Below are 20,244 nucleotides of genomic sequence, written 5' to 3'. Positions count from 1 at the left end.
CACCAGACACTCTCTTTAATTTCAGTGGTAAGATAGTGGGTAAAATGATCAATAATTAATGCAACCTTAAAGTGACTAATGTTTAAAATGTCTCAAAACTAAATAATCACAATTCTGCATCCACTAGAATATTATATCTATAAAGGCTGAAAGTGTTTCTCCTGCAAACACAAACAGGCTAAAGGTCATGGCCTTTATATCTTCATCTTACAAATATATGATTGTTTTGTTCAAAATTATGTTGTTTACTACATATATGCTATCATTTGAAGATTACTCGTATTTTAATCATCAGCCTTCTTTAAGTTGAACTGACAAACGTCTATTACTTATGCAAAACTATCTCTCTACAGAACCTTTTATATCCTTTCTAATTCAAAACATAACTACAGCATAATGAATTACATTCTTTGGATGTTATTCTCAATATTTCTGAGCGTACCAAGCTCGGCTAATTTCAACTTTACGCGTCCGAGCGGTTTCAAATTTGGGGTGGCCACAGCGGCGTATCAAATTGAAGGAGGGTGGAACGTAGACGGTAGGTATTTTATCTATATACCTATAAACTTCTGTGCTAACCCCCATAGTAATAGGTAAGGGCGAAAATATATGGGATCGCTTTACCCACACCTCCAAGAAAATAAAAGATGGCACAAATGGGGATGTGGCGTGCGACTCTTATCATTTATGGCGAAAAGATGTAGAGCTGTTGGAATATTTGGGAGTCGATTTTTACAGGTATTAACTACTCTTAAATATACGTTACTCTATATTGACAGATTCAAAGCACAGATTCTCTTTATCATGGACTCGAATCCTGCCCAATGGTTTCCACAATAAAATAAACAAACCTGGCATTGCCTACTACAACAACCTCATTGATTTACTAATAAGCAAAGGTATCGAACCTATGGTGAGATTTTTCATATACAACACCATCAAGAACACTAATTAAGGGAAAATTTAAGGTCACACTTTACCACTGGGACCTTCCTCAGCCTATCCAGGACCTGGGAGGATGGATCAATCCAAAAACTGCCGACTATTTTGCTGAGTATGCAAGACTGGCCTTCGCACTATTCGGCAATAGGGTAAAAATGTTCCCACAATATTAATTAAGACAATAAAATTCTAAGCTCTAAGGTCAAAACGTGGATAACAATAAACGAACCCGCAAGCATATGCGTGGCCCCTTATGAATACAACGATGGAGCCCCAGGAATTATATCGCCAGGGATTGGTTCCTATCTCTGTGGGAAAACAGTACTGATAGCCCATGCTAAGGCTTATAGAATCTATCAGGCAGAATTCGCACACTCTCAGCAAGGTAAAGTAGCAATGAAAGCTATATTCAATAAATCGAATTATTGAATTGTCAGGAAAAGTGGGAATTACGATCGATTCCGGCTGGGCGGAGCCGAGGCATGGCAATATGGATGATCAGGATGCTGCTGATAGGGAAATGCAAATGTCGGTAAGTGCTACATGTTCTCAAATTTAAAATTTTGTTACCCATCTTACACATATACAGGGTATAACATAACATCATGGAGATATTTCAGAGAGCAATAGTGCTCTGCAAAATAATAAAAATGTGCTAATAGACCCATGGTCGCAACATTTTCGATATACAGGGTGGCATATTTTCAACAGTTTTTATGATTTTGTTTTCGTTTAGATTTATTTATTTTTTTAAAGAAATTTGATTAAATGTTACGAATTGCTTTTGTCACGTACCTCTTTATTCTTATTGATAATACAAAACAATTACGTTGTCTGTACTTAAACCACTGCCCTTTTATCAGTGTGTGTAAGTCATCTAAGAGTGATTAACTTCGGCCAAAGGTCTAAGTCAATGTATCAGGTCCAAGTTCCATTCACTCCAACAACCCTTAATAATAAATCATATTATCAGTTGCATGTACATGGCTCCCTACATATAAAAATACAAAAGAGTATAGAGGCAGAATAGTAGCTTTTCTCATTTCACATCCTCCGAAACGGACTATTTCTACATCATCTTGTTCCGCATAAAGCATTTTACTCTATTTTCCCTTCATTTGAAATACTGGTAAATGAAGAATAATTAGTGAGGTCTTTCTATCCTGACAAGAAAACATCGTGGTGTCGTTCACGTACAAAACCCCGGCTGGGTATCACAACACTTCACATAGTTGATAACTGCATACGATGATTTTTTTTTCGTACTTCCTTTACATTCATAATTTGCATCGATAAATATTTTTGCAAATTCTACGGAACGGTGAAAGATACAAAAATACTGCAAGAGGGTAAAAGGCTAAAGAATCGAAGAAGGAATTTAAATTTGGTATCAGAATTCATACATAGCATTCCAAAAGAAGATACACAGCATAAAATAGTGTATGACCCAAACTAACACCCTGTATATGGCTACTGACGATTTTGACATCATGTGGTGAGGATCTTCAAGAAAGTAGGTGTATGAAATTTTAAAAATTTTACTCAAGATGTATATGAGAAAAACACAAAATTTAAGAAAAAATGTGAAACTTTGCCCCTTTGTATATCAAAAATGGTGCTTTTTGATCATAGGTCTATTTTTTTCATTATTTTATAAAGTTCTATCGCTCCCTGAAATATCTCCATGATGATATGTTACACCCTGTATAACTAAAACTTAGTTTGGTTGGTTTGTCCACCCAATTTTCTCTGCGACCGGAGACTACCCCTTAGTGATGAGCCACAGAATAAGCACAATAAGTTTGATGCAAAATTTCACTGAATCCCGACTTCCCGCTTTCTCAGATGATGAGAAAAAGCTCCTTAAAGGCTCTGCTGATTTTCTAGGCTTGAATCACTACCATACATGGATGGTCAGTAATAAACAGTACCCTCTGAACCAAGTTTCGTTTGATGCAGATAAAAGTCAGTTAATTGATTAATTATTTATTTTTTATTTATAATTGATATTGCTATTAATTAGGCATTCGAAAAGAGACCAATTCCAGCTGGCCAGACAAAGAAATATTGCCATGGGGGCTTATCAAGTTGCTTACCTGGATAAAGACGGAATATAATAATCCTTTAGTTTATATTACAGAGAACGGAATAGGTGATACTACAGGAAATATCAGCGACACAAAGAGAATTCAATTTCTTGAGGTAAAGATCCTAGTATTATTAATATCTAGAAGATCATTTTGTGAATTTTAGGAATATATCAATGCTACCGTATATGCAGCTAAGGTGGAAGGATGTAACGTTGCTAAATATACAGTATGGAGTTTGATGGACAACATGGAATGGACCAGCGGGTATACGTGAGTGGAATGCTACTTTTCCTAGAAAATATGTTAATAATTTATAATTTTATTCTCAGAATTAAATTTGGACTGTATCAAGTGGATTTCAAAAACCCGGCCAAAACAAGAAATCCGAAAACTTCAGCAGCCTTTTTTAAGGGATTAATTATGAAGTAAAACTTTAATTCTAATAAAATGTGAAATAAGCGATAATAAATATCGATATCGACAATAATATATAAACTTTACCTACACATGGATGAATTTGAAAGTTCTTTCTATTGAAAAAGTCACCTATGACATCAGTCATCTGTCTGTTCTAGGAAATGTCAAATAGCTAAAACCAAAATAATCGATATTTGTATTTGTCCCATTTTCGCAAAAGTTGACTAAAATTTAAGGGTTTTTATACGAATTCTTAATTAATTAATCAGCAGGAATTAAATCTAATATCCAACCATGGCATTGAAAAGCCAAGTGGGGCAGAGTAAGTAATTTTAACCCATTTAATAGGCATATCTATGGTGAAAATCTGGGCTATCAAATCAATAAAATGATAGCTATTTATCATCAATAATTTTATAACATAATTTCTTGAAAATTTATGATAAAATTGTATCAATGGTGAAAAAGTTCTAATTTCGATCATTTTTGAAACTTTTTTGCTTTGATTCACTGGCTGACTCATGTAAATGTGACGTCAGAAACATCAATAAATATTCAGAGTAGGACTGGCTTCAATGCCCTTCGAATTCTATTGGGGCCTCGCAACCTGAGTTAAATTTAAAATATTATTATGTGCGTTTTACATGATATATAATAATAACTACTCTTTTATAATGTATAAAAAGCCAAAGGGAACAATGTGAAACTATGAGTTATAATCCCAATTTTGTTATACATAAATTGTGTTTCTTGGTAAACACTATTTTAGGTTTGCTATATAAGGTTACAAAAGATACCAGTGTTTGTAAATGTTTTACTGTACTAAGCGGCATAGCTTCAAATTGTAAATGTAAAATTTATCTTGGTGTCTGCTCTAGTTTAGTAAAATATGTCCTTATACTTGAGTTGAGTAAAAAATCATCATAAAATTCCTAATTTTTTTAATAATTGCCTTTGGGATTGCTATGGCTCTGTAATTAACTTATATTTCTTTAAAGACTTTCTAGGGTATATTCACACCAAGAACACCAACATCTCTAGCAATAAACATGTACTTGTTTACATGTGCCCATACAATTGTACTAGTTTGTTTTGAAGACACAATTGTAGTGCCACAAATGTTTCTACCACATATGTGAACATGTTTATTATCACAGAGCCATAGCAGAACTCCACTTAAAAATTATGAAACACTCACAGAAAGTTCAAACATGGTATTTTCTATTGTACAAACTTAATTTTGCTTCATCGAAATTGTCTGCATGTAGCCTGCCTAACCCATTATTTATGAGTACAAAATATATTTGCTCTGACTTCCTAATTAAAAATTCCCCATGGCAGCCACTGGTATCAAGAAAAAAAATTGTATAAGTTTATGGTGTTCCATTTTTAGTACTGGAGAGTATATTAAGGCATTTACCACATTTCACTTGACTTTATCAGTTAAGACTTGGTCAAAATTCCTATATCTTGTCAAAATCAAAATGGTATTCCATTCTTCAATATATATATATGTTTGCATTTTTTTTATATCCACAGAAATCATGAATGAAGTGATCAAGTACAAACCACAAAAGAAAAATGGTCCTGCAGGGGGTAAAGTTGAGTGGAGGGTTTTGGTGGTTGATAAATTAGCTATGAGAATGATTTCTGCCTGCTGCAAGATGCACGATATTTCTGCTGAAGGCATTACATGTAACCAATTTCATTGATTAAGTATCTCTTAAACATCTTACAAACTGAATCTTTCTTTCAGTGGTAGAAGATATTTTCAAAACAAGGGAACCATTACCTGCAATGGAAGGAGTTTATCTTATAACACCTTCAAAAGAGTCAGTGGAGGCCCTTATGAGAGATTTTGATGGGATCAAGCATATAATGTATAAAGCAGCACATGTTTTCTTCACTGAAGGTAAGTTCTTTAAGCAGGATATAATTTTGATTTTCCTCTTATATTTTCTTTGGTTTTTCTCTTTTGTTAATTTTTTTAGCCTGTCCTGATCAGTTATTTAACGATTTAAGCCATCACAGAGTAGCCAAGTATATAAAAACCCTTAAAGAAATTAACATAGCCTTTGTTCCAAATGAGGCGCAGGTACATGTCCTCTGATATTTTATTTTGTAACTGCTTTGTGGCTTGGTACTTTGGGATAGTAACTAACTTTACAAGCAATTGTCTAACATATGTATATTAATATTGGTGTTGATTTTATGTCTGGATCCAGGTCAAGACTCCCTAGAGCGACGTTCGTTGAAAGACAATTAGACCCGATTTTTGTTGGTTTTTTATTTTGATCATAGTTTGTAAATTTATAAATTAAAACTTGATATTGTTATTATCAGTATGTCCTGAGGAATTATTCAACGAGCTGTGCAAGTCTATGGCAGCAAAGAAAATTAAGACTCTAAAGGAAATCAACATTGCCTTTTTGCCCTATGAATCACAGGTGTGTGTCTTAGGGTTTTTGTAGTGTTTTAACTGCTTCAATGTGCGAATTATGTCTTGCTTTTAGAATAAATGTTAACCAATAGTAATTGGTTTTTTGTAGTAGAGATGCAGATATTACACAAGAAATTGTTGATGTTTAGATTATATGTTTTCAGGTGTTTTCGCTCGATTGCGCGGAAACTTTTCAGTGCTATTACAATCCAGCTTATTCGCAGAAATATAGCGCTAATTTAGAAAGAATGGCCGAACAAATTGCCACTCTGTGCGCTACTTTGGGCGAATATCCTTCAGTTCGTTATCGCAGGTGAGTTTTGCAAATTTAAGTACGATTGGAGGGCTATTTTTGGCTTCAAATTGCGTAAAAATAAATAAGTTTTCTAACTTAGTACATTCTGTATACATACATATATAAGTTGTCCCAAATGCGAGATTTCACTATTATGATTTTGGAAACCTTGGGAGGTACAAAAATAAAGCCAGGAATAAATAACTGAAAATTGCAATTTTCAGGATTTTTTTTTGTTCGGAAGTATTCGGAATTCGCAAACTGAAATTTAATTAACTATCTAAATAAGCAACTTTACACCCATTTAAACAAGACCGTATGTCTCAGAGATGCCGAATTCCCAGTGGTGAACCTCGAATTTCGGATATCTTATGCAGTTTTTCGTATCTTTTACAGTAGAGCAAAATCCGGAGAACCGTCCAGATAATTAAACAGAAAACCGTTTAAGTGGTAATAGATACTTTAATTTAAAAAATATTAACAAATTCAATTCGGAAAATTATGATATTTTAAAATCGTTTTTCCACTATGTTTAATTAATATCCAATTTTTGCTCTTCAAAAGAGATATTTTATTCCATTGAGTGAAAATAAGTTTGCGATGTTTTGCGAATTTAATCTGATATGTTTTGGGCTTTGTTCGTCAAATGTAGCACCTGTATGCAGCTAAATAAACATGTAGGGTTTTGTAGTTAAGTTGCAGTTGACTGTTTGGTGTACCGTTGTAGATGGGCATTAACTTTAAGTTCGGTAGACATTTGATAGTGGGAATTATTCTTAAGATCGAAATACCCCCGAGGTACGATCCTGGTAGGCGTTAGTTTGAGCGTGGGAACTTCCCGTGCTATGTCTTGTCGGCACTGGAAATCCTCGCAATAAACTTAATCGGCATTGGAACTGCTTGTAATATACTTTGTCGGCATTTGAATTGTCCATGATAGATTCCATTGGCCCTATATTTGCAGTTCCAATTCCCAGCTAAGACGCCACAGTTTAATGTGGCGGGTAGTGTAGATGGCACCTTAGCCAGGGTACGCCAATGGTTTATCACCATGGGTTTTAGTATTTAAGGATTTGCAGGACATGTACAAGCTCTCTTTTCTTCTGGGTTCGGTTGGTCGTTGGCAACTTAGGAATCGCGTCCGTGATCACAAATTCATAAGTTACTTTGTCCTCTGTTCATTTTGTATTAATAAACGCACATTTATAATTCTTTTTCTGATCTGTGATTTCATAATAAGATAATCACCCTACAGTAGTAGTAAATCCGATGCTATATACACTAAAGAGATTTTTTAAACATCTTCAATTTCTGGTTTAAAAATGCCGTTTATGCCATATATCTTAAAATGAATGACCTAGGTATTTATGACCTCAGTTTTTGGAAAATGCAGAGAATTCTGTGTGAATGCAGTTCTAAATAGAATATTTTTGCTAGTGATTGGGACAAGAATGTGGAATTGGCTCAACTGATACAACAAAAACTGGACGCCTACAAAGCGGACGAGCCGACCATGGGCGAAGGTCCAGAAAAAGCAAGATCACAACTATTAATCCTCGACAGAGGTTTCGATTGCGTATCTCCACTTTTACACGAATTGACATTCCAAGCAATGGCCTACGATCTGCTTAATATTCAAAATGATGTTTATGAGTAAGGGCTTATAGTGTATCATATTCTACTTAAATAATTTTCTTGAATTTACCTATTAGATATGAAGCAACTGGTGGAGTGAAGAAAGAAGTGCTCTTGGATGAAAATGACGAAATGTGGGTGGAGCTGCGTCATCAACATATTGCTGTGGTCTCCCAAAGTGTGACGAAGAACTTGAAAAAATTCACAGACTCAAAACGGATGACTGCTAGCGATAAGCAGTCGATGAAGGATTTATCCACAATGATTAAAAAAATGCCGCAGTACCAGAAGGAGCTGTCTAAGTATGCCACCCACTTACAATTGGCGGAGGACTGCATGAAGCAGTACCAGGGTTATGTGGATAAACTGTGCAAAGTGGAGCAGGATTTGGCGATGGGAACTGATGCTGAAGGCGAAAAGATCAAAGATCATATGCGGAACATCGTGCCCATTTTGTTGGACCCGAAAATCACGGACCAATACGACAAAATGAGAATAATTGCCTTGTATGCAATTGCAAAAAATGGGATTACTGAGGAGAACTTGCAGAAACTTGCCACTCATGCACAAATCACACAGAAGCAAACTATAGCAAACATTCAGTATTTGGGCGTCAATGTCATCAACGATGTAAGAGTTGTTGTTTTTTTAATCATGCAGATTTATTTTCGGATTAACAGGGAGGCAATAGGAAAAAACCCTACGCAGTCCCGCGTAAGGAACGAATTACCGAGCAAACTTACCAAATGTCGCGCTGGACACCGGTAGTCAAGGACGTCATGGAGGACTGTATCGAGGACAAATTGGATCAGAAACATTTCCCTTACCTTGCCGGGAGAGCTCAAAGCACTGGTTATCATCCACCAGCCAGGTAATACTTTTTTAAGTATTGTGTGCAATAATCGAATACTCTAAAATTCATTTAGCGCCCGATATGGGCACTGGCACAAAGACCGCAGCCAGCCGACAGTGAAGAATGTGCCTCGTTTGATAGTCTTCATTGTGGGAGGTGTTTGTTTCTCAGAAATCCGGTGTGCATATGAAGTTTCCAACGCGTTGAAAAATTGGGAGGTCATAGTAGGATCTTCACACATTTTGACACCAAGGGCGTTCCTCGAACAGCTAACCGCGTTGACTCCGAACTAGAACACACCAAAGAAAGTCACCTTTCAGAAGGTAGACTGAAATATTTGTTTCTCCAGTATTTTGTTTTATTGTGATGTTTCTACCGAAATATTTATTTGTTTCCATTAAGTTAGTATGTCAGACAAACTACGACCAACTAAATTCTCTTTAGTTAAATTCTTTTGAGAAAAGTGCAAATACCAGAAAATAAAAGCAATCGGCACGTTCTTCCTTCGGGGCTTTAGTTGAAGTGTTTCTATGATTCGTCGAGCTATCTAGTCTCATTTGCCGAAAACACTTGATGGACTGATCCTACAGACATGGACAATTACCAACTTCCCTTGACGTGTTTTGACTAGTTTGCAAAACTAGATTTTGGTGTTTCAGTTTTAGTCGAAAGACCAATTTTATAGGGCTTGTTTAATAAAGAAATTGTGTTTTGATTTGATGTAACTGTTTGGAAACGGATAAGTATTTAAATCATGCGACTCAAAAACGTTTCAGTGATTTGTGTTTGTTTTTAATTCAAAGTATGCACCGATAACGCATATAAATTATAATTGCAGAAGAATTCTTCGTTATTACGTACTAATCCGAATATTCAATCTTGAACCCAAGTGTGGCTAACAAAATCAACACTTGATTCCATTTAATCAACGTTTTGTTTCTTATCGTTACTTGCTACTGATTTAATTCGACTCGAAAAATCCATCTACACTATAGCAAACAAATTGTTAATTATCATCCACATTTAATATGTAAATAAAAAATTCTAAATATAACTTTATATTTCTTCTATGAGTTACTTAGTTTGTTATTACTGTTATTTTGTGTTTTTACGAATTCTATTAGCAGTGCTATAGCTATTATATAATTTGTTTTCATTGAACTATTATCATTCCTAGGCATAACTAAAAGTAGCTTTCTGGTAATTTATTTAAATATACTTAATATTATAGCAGATAATTGCAATAATAAAATTAGCGTTAATGTTAAAAATCGTGACTATTTAACTATATTGAAGTCAGCCTTTCTATGCTATACTGTGAACTGTATCGTTGCAACAACACCCGAAATTTTGTCGGGTATAAGAACAACCAAAAAGGGACTTCTAGGCACTCCTAAAGGTCCCTAATTTAAGTTTTCAATAAGGTAGATAGAAATTTAGAACGTAGTTCATCTCTTATAGTTATGAAGAAAATTGTGTTCTTCTAGCGCATATATGTATATTTAGGAAACTACTGTTATTTTGTTAACAATAAATCATGTCAATTTAAAAAATGTTTAATAAATTAAATAATAACGTGTCTGAATTGGCAGTCTGATTTATCACCTTTTTAAATAAAAATACCTTGAATAAAGGTGAAGAAATATAGAATTCTTAAGTTTACGTTTTCTTTCAAAGCATCTGTTTACAGAAATTTATTACCAAAATTTCTCAATCAATAATAATACTCTCGCATCAATGTCTTATTCTCCCTACCCATTATGTTTCCAAGCGCGATTACATTATCTGACGAACCACATTAACCTTTTTCGATCTCATAATTAAGTCTCCATTTCAAATATTGTCATTAATAATTTGCCTCTTTCAAGATGACCAAACAGAAAGTAGTTCTAGCTTATTCGGGCGGTTTGGACACTAGTTGCATTCTAAAATGGTTGATAAGCAAAAACTTCAACGTAATTTGTTATATGGCCAATATCGGGCAAGTTGAGGACTTCGAGGCAGCGAAAGAAAAGGCTCTGAAAATTGGAGCTTCAAAGGTGGTGGTGGAAGATATCAGAAAAGAATTCATTGAAAATTACGTATGGCCTGCAATCAGCTATGGACTTGTCTACGAAAACAGGTACTTATTGGGAACGTCGTTAGCTCGTCCGGCCATATCAGAAGGGTTAATTAAATGCGTCACGGTTAGTAAATATATGAAATCAAATTACAGAGAAAATTAAATTTTCTAATTTATATAAAAGGAAAACCAGGCGGCTTATATTTCTCATGGAGCGACTGGCAAAGGAAACGACCAAGTTCGCTTTGAATTGTCTTGCTATAGTTTGTTACCATCAATTAAGGTAATTAAACAATAACTGTATTTAAAGTTTTAAAAAGTAGTTGTAGATAATAGCTCCTTGGCGCGACGAGGAATTTGTCAAAAAATTCGAAGGCAGGCAAGATCTTTTAAAGTTTGCAGCTGAGAACCATATACCAGTTTCTGTAACTCCCAAAGCGCCTTGGAGTATGGATGCAAACTTGATGCATATTAGCTATGAATCTGGGATTTTAGAAAATCCAAATCATGAACCCCCAAAGGACTTATATTTAATGACCTTAGATCCGAGTTTATCTGTAGGAGCCCCCAGCAGGTATTTTACATCTCAAATAAAGAATATTATCGCTACTTTTTTCTCTCTATGAATAGACTCGAAATAACGTTTAAGAAAGGAATTCCCGTGCTTTTAACTATAGATGATAACAAAACTTTCAACAAACCATTAGACATTTTCCTAGCCTTAAACGAAGTGGGCGCAAAACACGGAGTGGGAAGAATTGACATTGTTGAAAATAGATTTATAGGCCTGAAGGTATTTTATTAACAAAATAATTTATAAAAAATTCTGACAATTTTATAGTCACGAGGAGTGTACGAAACTCCGGGAGTAACAATACTGCACCAAGCCCATACAGACCTGGAAGTTTTCTGCTTGGACAAAGAGGTCTTTAGGGTGAAACAAATATTGGAAACCAAGCTATCTGACTATGTTTACAATGGGTTTTGGTTCTCCCCTGAGGGTCAATACACTAGGAAATGTTTGGATTTGGCCGCAGAGATTGTGGAAGGTACTGTTAAGTTGGAAGTGTTTAGAGGTGCAGGTAAAGGTTCCAGTTATGAACTTATATTAAAGCTAACAAGGTGGCTCTTGTAGTCTACATCTTAGGCCGATTTTCGAAAACTTCATTGTACAACGCGGATTTAGTTTCTATGGACAAACATTCAGGGTTTAGCCCTCAGGATGCGACAGGATTTATCAATATTCAGGCGATAAGATTGAAGGAGTATCACCGATTTTTAAAAGAACAGAAGTGATTTGTTTGAATTGGTTTTAATAATAAAATTGTTTTTCTTCTCTTGAAGAGATTTGTAAACACTAGTTCATACAGAAGCAACGTACAGTACTCATTTTATTGAACTATTTTATATATTTCTTAAAATTAACATGTCTTAAATATTAAAAAGATTTTTTTTGTATTTAAAGTCTCAATTCAACCACAAGAAGTTAGGGAACCTTGTCAGTGACAAATATTGCCTCTTAGTGCTTCAGTGTGAACTTCACACAATAAAAACAAATTCTGAAGCTTAAAATGTTGTTGCAATGTGGTGCATAATTCAAACTTTCACACAAACCCTTAATCATGAAATAAAACTAAAACTGGACGTCTCTACTGAGGGATCTTTGGGTAAAAAACTCGTGTAACTTTTTTGGTTTTTCCTTCTCTTTATTATTTGCCACTTTAAAGAATGATGTTATAGAAGTGGTTTGAGGAGGTGGTTTTTCTTCATCATCAATCTAGAAATTCTAATGTAAATATTTATAATAATAAGGTTTTTTAAACTTTACCTCCTCCCAATCGACACGGTACGCAGTACTTTCCAGTGCGTTGACAGCAGTTGACCAACTAAACCTCACCAAATGAGGATACCCAAACACTGGGTCGCAATAATCGATCAAAAACTTTTTTGTAACTGGATCTAAATTTATTCAAATCAATCACGTTTAACAGTTCATAGTATCCAACTCTTACTCACCTCCAGGATAACCACTGCCGTACGCCTTTACGTCAATTCCTTCTGTGAAATTCCACACTTTAAGAGCATGATCTCTGGTCACTTTAGCGCAAATACTAGCTGCCGACACCACAGGGTAAGTTGAATCGGCTTTTTTTGCCACTACTATATTCAAATTAGGGAATAGAGATTTTAAATATGCCTGGTACTTCTCTGGCTTTCCCACCGTATCGACAAATACATGTTCTACGTTTACTTTTTGCTCTAAAGCTGCTTTGATCAAACCCACTGCGGAATCCATTGAAACCTTTGGTTAAACACCAGTTCATAGGATGCACAGACATTAGAGTTAAAATTCTTATTATCACCTGATTAAGTGAATGTTTTGATCGGCTAAGCATACTATTGCAAATTGAATTAGGGGCGATAAGTTCAACTGCCCAACCCATTTTGTTCGATTTTTCGCATATTTTATCGAAAATCTGATCACGTTTTTCTTCTGTTAAAGCCTTAGAATCTGCACATTCCAACTCTTCCAGGACCATTTGTTCGTTTATTGGAATGAAGGCTGTTCCATATACCATGGGGCCTAACATTATTGATACAAATTAATTTCTTGTTTTGTAAGTTCATTGCACTGCAAGTTCTTACCTAGTACTGGACCTCTGCCAGCTTCGTCAATGCCCAAAATACAGGGATACTCTTGACACACTTTGGGGATTGGGGACATATAAAATACATTTTGAAAGTTATCTCTTTCTGATATGAACGATTCGAGGGTATGAAGATTGATAATTTTTGTTGTTACTAATTTCGTATTTTTTGATTTGGCAAATTCAGACATTTTAAGCAATTTTCTAAAAAGAAACGTAAGAACAACAAATGTTTTTTTAGATTGTGATTATTAAGGCATTAAGATCCCACCAGGTTTATTTAAGAGTTTATCTTTTTATCGCCAATTTTCCCTTTTTGAGAAATTTCTCAAGAGTGTTCTTCAAAGGGTGACCTCCTCAGGTTACTTGAGTTTTAGAAGTTTTTTCTACCCCTTTGTATTGTCAGATTTATAATTTAATATTATTTTTCTTAATAAATCTGATCAAAATGGTGATCGCCGTCTCCAGTGGTTTGCTGATAATATCTTCTATCTTAGTTGACGCTCCCGTTATGATGTTAATATTTCTATACAGCTGTTGATTTTGAAGAGTTCCCATAGAGTACTGAAAAACTACCTGATTAATGTTACCTATTTATGCACATTTACACAGTTTATTGTCTTTGATGCTTATTTTGGTAACATGTTTAGGTCTTAAAGTATGTAGCTCTCATGCAGGATATAGGATTGGTTTTAAAGCTATTTTAAATCCAAACATTTCAAAATAGGCAGAGGACAAAGGAGGCTAGTATTCAATTTTAATGCTGGCTGATATTATCTTTCTTTAAAAAATTATGATCACAGATTCTGTGTTCATATAAGTTACCTCACCCTTTTGTGAGGTTTTTGAAGGTTGTCTTTCACATCATTTTAATTTCTTGAAGCTTTATCCCAGTTACAGTTTTTCTATATAAACTACATTTTCATTTTTAAGATCAAATGAGATTTCTCATGTAATTTATTTATTTGTGACCTTGGATGCAGGGATATAGCATTGTCTTTCCTTTTCAAGAGGAACTGGATTTTCAAGAAATAAATTAGCTGATTTGGAGCTATTGAAAAAGATTCCCACTGTATTTTTTATTTAGTATTCTCTACATTTTTTATTTCACTTGGTGGGTCTCATTGTCATCAGATATAAATTGTCTGTTGTCTTCAGTGGATATGTACTATAATGAAGTATTATGCTACATATTTATGTCTATTTGAAAGATTTGGGAGGTTTGGTGGAGACCCCTTTCTGAAGCCCTCGAATTTATGTCCATAACCTTTTCTAAGTCAGGGGATTGTTGTAGGAAATAAGGACAGGACAATTGAACTTGATTGTTAAGTTTTGTTGTTCCTATCCTTTGCTTTGTGTTGGGATAATTGAGCCATACGCCAACATAAATATGTATGTAAGAATCTTGGCAAATAAAGAAAACATATCAGCAGCAAAGGAGGAACGGGACCAACAGTTAGTAAATGCAGTTTTAACGCAAGCAAACTTGTGTGGTGGGTTAACTGTATGCTCCCAAACTTACCAGTCCTTTCTAGTTTGTACACTATCAATTTCAATTTTTTTTCGTTTAAAAATTAAATAAATTTTCTGAGAAGCTTAAATCTGGAATTTCACTTTTTAATGCGCAAATAAAGAAGTTACATTTTTGACAATTTTACCGCCATTCAACATAACCACAAATTTGTCAATTGTCATCAGCATAACCACCTGTATTGAATTATGAACTGCGAAAAATAAATGCAGCGATGTTGCATTATATTTTACTGCGCTCCATTTTCTCCTAAGTTCTCAATAAAAATCTTTTAAATATAAACTGTTGTGTCCGATGTAATAAATGATAACTGCGTTGTCTACGAAATTAATACATATAGACGATAAATGGCTATATAAGGTGCTTCCAAAATTGAGAAATACTTCTATCATTAATAAGGCTTAAAAAAGTAAACAATTTCCTTTGGTATATTATTAGGTCTCTGGGTAGAAAAACAACACCTACAAAATTTCATTCAAATATTTCAGATGAATTCGCCTAAATGAATAAATTTTAATTTTCTAAATGAAACTTCAATATTGTGTATTTACTTTGGTATTGATATTTTGAAGTGTTAAGGAAAAAATTCTTATTTTTAGAAGCTTTATTTGTTGATAGAAGGATTCCCCACACTTTATAATTATTTTATATAACAGGAATTTAAATATAAGAGATATTCAAACATTAGACGCAATATTGCCAGATCTAATTTTACGGATTAAAATTAATTGTTTCAACTTGATAGCTGACGTATCAATCAATTTTTGACGTTAGTTGTCATGTGCTAATAGTCTCTTTTTCAAAATATTTGTAATTTGTATTTTCTTCGGGAAAATAATAATTCTTAAATTACAACTAATTAAATAAATAAACAAATTATTACCAAAAATATAAATCATACCTTTATCTGCTTGTTTACTATATTTTTAACTTACCTTTAAACAGACAGTTTATAAATGACTATTATAAATATAGGAATGCCTTACAAAATTGTGTAGGTTGCAAAAATCAATATAAAACTCGCAATAAAATAGATTATTCCCCGATTTGTGTGACCATATGGCAAGCCACATTTAGTCCTATACTCCTACAAATAAACTCAACATGTTTTCGGCCATTAAACGTCTCACCAGCAAAGGTGATGGGCCTGCAAACAATTGGCCCCTAAAAAGCCCTAATGTTCAAGCCATGTCATCTTCATTACAGAAGAAATTTTCTAAAGGAGTGCAATATAACAGTAAGCAGAATTCCCAGGGAAACAAATTATATTTGAGACTTTTATTTCAGTGAAAATTGTTATTAAAGGGGACAGAAATGTGGGCAAAACTTGCTTGTTCCACAGGCTTCAAGGCAAGAAATTTATAGAGGAATATATCCCTACTGATGAAATTCAAGTTACATCTATTCAGTGGAATTATAAGGCAACTGATGATATTGTGAAAGTCGAAGTATGGGACGTAGTGGATAAAGGTGACGTTTTTCAGTAAATAAAATGTCATTTAAGGGATTTTATTCAAATTATTCACAGGCAAAAAGAAAAAGCATTTTGATGGTTTAAAATTGGAAAATGTACAAATAGAAATTCCTGAAGAGGCTGCTTTAGATGCTGAGTTTCTTGATGTTTATAAAGGAACTAATGGTGTAATTATGATATTAGATCTAACTAAAAGTTGGACTTTTGATTATATTCAGCGAGAATTACCAAAAGTTCCAGGTAATTGTATTATATAACCAAAAATTGTGTATGTAAAAAAAGTTAATTTAGGTCACATTCCTGTTATAATTTTGTCTAACCACTGCGATATGTCTCATCATCGAACTGTCACTGCTGACCATGTTCATTTTTATATTGAGTCAATTATTGGGTATGTTAATTATAACTCTTTAAAAACCAATTTTATTTTAATATCTAAAATTATAGAGACCGAACTGCGCCAGTCAGACATACAGAAGCATCCATGAGAAATGGTTTTGGCCTGAAATTGTTGCACAAGTTTTTTAATCTCCCATTTCTACAGCTTCAAAAAGAGGCTTTGCTAAGGCAGATTGAAAGGAATGAGATGGAGACTACTGCTACAATTGATGTATGGATTCTTGGATGTCTTATATTGAAGTGTTGCATATTCAGTTTTAGGAACTTGATACATATGCAGAATCTGATGAGGCCAATTATGCTAAGTTTTTAGAAAATTTAGTGAAAAGACGTAGGGAAATAGCAGATTCTAATGCCAACATTCCTCTTCCAACTGTGATAGAAAAGCCAAGTGTAGGGTCCCCTGGTGTGATTGATATGAAGCGATCTCAGAGTTGCTCTATTGTAATTGGAGGAGGTTAGATGATTTTAATTTTTTTATTTAATTAAACTTCCTTTTTTAAATAAATTAGGGAAACCCATTCCTTTTGGCAACGCCATTCAAAACCCCACTAAATCACCTGTTGGAGCCTCTACCCAGGTTTCAAAAAGTGTTAGCATGAATAGCGGGTTTCCTTCAAAGTCTAAAGAAGCAGTAGATGGTCTTTCAGACATTCGAAGACTGGACGTCCCTATAACATCAGTAGATGAATTTTGCCCTGATGGTGGACTTTTGGGAGGGTTTTTGGATGATGTGCATTTCAATAATTCTAAAATTGCAGAGACTGAAGAGACTGATTCGTAATAATAAGAGTATTTTTGTCCTATATATTTTAGTATAAATTTAATAATATCCACAGGGACACAGATACAGGAAATCCTTTGGTTTCCGAGCTGCAGGAGGACTTTGAGCCTGATGAAGCCTGTTTATCAAAACCGGCAAGAGTTGTAAAAAAAAATGAACTTTTGTATGCAGCAAAAGCTGGAAAGTCTGATGGCAGCAGTGAACTTGAGGTGATAAAATAGTGGGAATATCTTAAAGAAAAAAAATCTTGCATTTCAGATTGAGAAAACAATACCTGAGGACTATGACATGAAGCAAACAAATGACGAGTTTGATTCTACCATTAATTCTGAAATATCCGAACTCACCTCAGACGTTTATGACGGCTGGGTGGCGCCGGATTCCAAATGGCGTCGCTCTCCTGAAGGTAACCATCATTTTTAATCAGTCAACAATAATTAATAGATTTTCTCAGGTGGCGAAGACACGTCTATGGTTAGTCAGACCTTCGATAATAGTGCCAGTGCCATTTACGACGATAGCGTGTCTGTAACTTCCTCCAACGTCCACATGGAACTCTTAACGTCCAAAAAATCCCCGAGTTCCGGAAATTTAAGCATTCAGAGCGAGAGTGAAGACACTCATACGTCTAGTTCTGTCAAAAAAGAGAAAAAGCACAGAGATAAAGTAATCTGATTTTTTGTTATGTGCAGAATTTGATGATAATTTTCAGAGTGAAAAGAAGGAGAAACAAAAGAAGAAGAAGTCAAAGGATCGGGAGAAAGAGCAAGACAAAGAGAAAAGTGAGAAGAAGCATAGACGGAAATCCAGAGCTGAAGCGGTGTCTTCTAGGGATGAACTTGAAGAGTTTCTGAACGGAACCAGCAGTCCTCCTGTAGATACAGCTTATGAAGCGATTTAGGAACATAATAAATAATGTCTAACATAATGTTATATTTAGCCATGTATTCTAACGTGTTGAAAGAAAATTTGAATTCTATGAAACCCTATTGCATAGAAATAAAAAATTGCATTAGCGTGTTATTGTTGATAAAAGGCAAATTTTTATAATACTCATCACAAAACGCAACAAATATAATAATATAAGTTAGTATCGCAAATGGTTGAAACAGGGTATGTTTCCTTACTGTATTAGAAGGCCGAAAAGTTAGTGGTTTATTTTTCTTAACAGCCCTGTGCAGCTGTTGGATTAATAAATATTGCATTTAAGGAATTTCTTATTTATAGCTATTATTTTTGTTACTTGAATAAAAGATTTTCTGCTTATATCTCTTCTAAACTATATGTAGTTTTTGTAATTTTACAATTTAGTCCTGACATTGTTTTTGTGTGCGTTCGCCTATGACATGTAAACTACATGTATCAAGAAAAAATTAATTCAAGGCAAGTCCCAAAAACCGTTTACCTGGCGGGGTCGTCAAATATTTGCCAGAATTTAGTTCAAAAAATGAATTTGAAGACTTTCTTATCGAAAATGGCCCTCTAATGTTTTAATAAGGAAGCTTAGCTGTATATATGAAGTATATCTGTATCAGCATATTACTGCATGAGTTTAGCACGTGGAATGTAAGTTAGTGGGGTACCTTGCATCTTGCACCTGACATACAAAACATTTTTTTAAAACATGTTGTGACAATGAATGTTATGAATAAAAAGTCGAGCACTGTTATATATACGATATAGCAAGAAATTATAAATATCTTTCTTGATAGAAGGTGAATGACAAATCTTACAGAAATTTGCTCAATTTAAAGCAAATTTTTAAACTTTATTTAAAGCTAGGAGTAAGGAAAAAGTTTCATAAGATTTCGAAACAGATCTTTTACGTTTAGTAGAAGGTATACCAATTTGCGGATTAAACAGTATACCACCGTATGTAAACAGTATACCAATACTAAGCCACGACTATGTGTACCGGCATATTTTCAATGGAATTTGTTCAATATCTGTGGGCAAAAGGGCAATCTGGTTCAAAGACTCATGACGTAAAAATAAAAAAAAACAGAAAATAGACATTCTGCAAATGGTATATAGGTATTTACCTATATTTCATCACTAACCTGAATCTCACCACCACTATTTTAAACTTGTATACGACTGTTTTTATGAACGAACAGATGTTGCCATGTTGTTACAAATTTACTTGTTTCTTAGTAAATGAAAATATATATGTATTTAAGTATATGAGTCATCACTCAAAAGGTAATATTGAAATGGTTATTTTATCGAGTATTGAAGGTGTCAATACAAAAGAAATCCATATCTTCAAGGCTATAGAACAACGTCCTGAGAAACGCTTCCGTGTCAAAAATTCTTGCACCTCCATCAAAGCACCCAGGCCTTAAAAGAAACCCATGCGGTACCGCCTTAGGCCTCAGCTCTTGCGGGGTTCACGGTCGGACCAACGAAGAAAACGGACAAGAGCCAGTTTCCCCAATGATGCCAAACGTTAACCTTTAGTTAACTTATATAGAGGACAGAGGGTCATGTACTCTGCGTATTAGGACAAAGTTATGTGTTATCGTTACTCGAGATGTCTTTTTTAAAATAAATAAATCGCTTTAAATATGTGCTTCAACTTCAAGAAGAAATATTTTGAAAACCGGATAATTAGACTTAAAGAATGTTTTTTTTTCGTTCGTGATAAGTGATAACGAGATGATTACTGATGCAT

The 20,244-nt window shown here is 34.3% G+C and overlaps 5 protein-coding genes across 8 annotated transcripts in view; 4 read left to right on the top strand and 1 right to left on the bottom strand.

Annotated features, from left to right (window-relative positions):
- Window positions 1-324: 324 nt before the first annotated feature.
- LOC136410366 (myrosinase 1-like) lies at window positions 325-3,529 on the top strand. The gene is made up of 10 exons (XM_066392504.1): window positions 325-538; window positions 594-738; window positions 793-913; window positions 969-1,091; window positions 1,144-1,327; window positions 1,380-1,474; window positions 2,664-2,907; window positions 2,966-3,144; window positions 3,196-3,302; window positions 3,362-3,529. Exons 1-10 carry the CDS (start codon window positions 397-399, stop codon window positions 3,459-3,461), a joined length of 1,440 nt encoding a protein of 479 aa, XP_066248601.1. The 5' UTR covers window positions 325-396; the 3' UTR covers window positions 3,462-3,529.
- An 86-nt stretch (window positions 3,530-3,615) lies between these two features.
- Rop (Syntaxin-binding protein Rop) lies at window positions 3,616-10,257 on the top strand. 2 transcript variants are annotated; one of them, XM_066392492.1, is made up of 9 exons: window positions 3,616-3,771; window positions 4,989-5,144; window positions 5,206-5,361; window positions 5,793-5,896; window positions 6,054-6,202; window positions 7,622-7,837; window positions 7,897-8,449; window positions 8,500-8,690; window positions 8,746-10,257. In XM_066392492.1, exons 1-9 carry the CDS (start codon window positions 3,744-3,746, stop codon window positions 8,963-8,965), a joined length of 1,773 nt encoding a protein of 590 aa, XP_066248589.1. In that variant the 5' UTR covers window positions 3,616-3,743; the 3' UTR covers window positions 8,966-10,257. The 2 variants fall into 2 exon arrangements, with proteins under 2 accessions (XP_066248589.1, XP_066248581.1); XM_066392484.1 differs by lacking the exon at window positions 5,793-5,896 and adding an exon at window positions 5,441-5,544.
- Window positions 10,258-10,467: 210 nt separating this feature from the next.
- On the top strand, window positions 10,468-12,077 carry Ass (argininosuccinate synthase). The gene is made up of 6 exons (XM_066392525.1): window positions 10,468-10,858; window positions 10,919-11,017; window positions 11,064-11,308; window positions 11,365-11,527; window positions 11,576-11,816; window positions 11,870-12,077. The coding sequence occupies exons 1-6, from the start codon at window positions 10,541-10,543 to the stop codon at window positions 12,028-12,030; spliced, it is 1,227 nt and encodes a 408-aa protein (XP_066248622.1). The 5' UTR covers window positions 10,468-10,540; the 3' UTR covers window positions 12,031-12,077.
- A 26-nt stretch (window positions 12,078-12,103) lies between these two features.
- On the bottom strand, window positions 12,104-15,032 carry LOC136410409 (ribonuclease H2 subunit A). Of its 2 annotated transcripts, XM_066392568.1 has the most exons (7): window positions 14,905-15,032; window positions 13,654-13,946; window positions 13,381-13,586; window positions 13,098-13,318; window positions 12,751-13,036; window positions 12,563-12,693; window positions 12,104-12,511 (listed from the first exon to the last, which is right to left on the bottom strand). In XM_066392568.1, exons 3-7 carry the CDS (start codon window positions 13,571-13,573, stop codon window positions 12,368-12,370), a joined length of 975 nt encoding a protein of 324 aa, XP_066248665.1. In that variant the 5' UTR covers window positions 13,574-13,586; window positions 13,654-13,946; window positions 14,905-15,032; the 3' UTR covers window positions 12,104-12,367. The 2 variants fall into 2 exon arrangements, with proteins under 2 accessions (XP_066248665.1, XP_066248656.1); XM_066392559.1 differs by having other exon boundaries at window positions 13,381-13,946.
- Window positions 15,033-15,722: 690 nt separating this feature from the next.
- Window positions 15,723-20,244, top strand: part of LOC136410343 (rab-like protein 6) — a 58,710-nt gene continuing 54,188 nt past the window's right edge. Inside the window, exons 1-11 of one of the 2 annotated variants that reach the window (XR_010752229.1) lie at window positions 15,723-16,150; window positions 16,201-16,383; window positions 16,442-16,627; window positions 16,679-16,778; window positions 16,835-16,997; window positions 17,048-17,243; window positions 17,299-17,566; window positions 17,626-17,779; window positions 17,829-17,976; window positions 18,025-18,236; window positions 18,283-18,595. Coding sequence is in view for 1 of the 2 variants with exons in the window: in XM_066392469.1 (XP_066248566.1) it covers window positions 16,018-16,150; window positions 16,201-16,383; window positions 16,442-16,627; window positions 16,679-16,778; window positions 16,835-16,997; window positions 17,048-17,243; window positions 17,299-17,566; window positions 17,626-17,779; window positions 17,829-17,976; window positions 18,025-18,236; window positions 18,283-18,471 (1,932 nt within the window). In the remaining variant the exon portion in view is untranslated. Of the gene's footprint in view, window positions 16,151-16,200; window positions 16,384-16,441; window positions 16,628-16,678; window positions 16,779-16,834; window positions 16,998-17,047; window positions 17,244-17,298; window positions 17,567-17,625; window positions 17,780-17,828; window positions 17,977-18,024; window positions 18,237-18,282; window positions 18,789-20,244 lie in introns of those variants that run through there. The other variant, XM_066392469.1, reaches the window with a different exon arrangement.

The sequence above is a fragment of the Euwallacea similis genome, chromosome 1 (assembly GCF_039881205.1).
Source record: "Euwallacea similis isolate ESF13 chromosome 1, ESF131.1, whole genome shotgun sequence".
Taxonomy (NCBI): Eukaryota; Metazoa; Arthropoda; class Insecta; order Coleoptera; family Curculionidae; genus Euwallacea; species Euwallacea similis.
The sequence above is the reverse complement of the archived record's forward strand: the minus strand, read 5'-3'. Positions and strand labels throughout refer to the sequence as shown.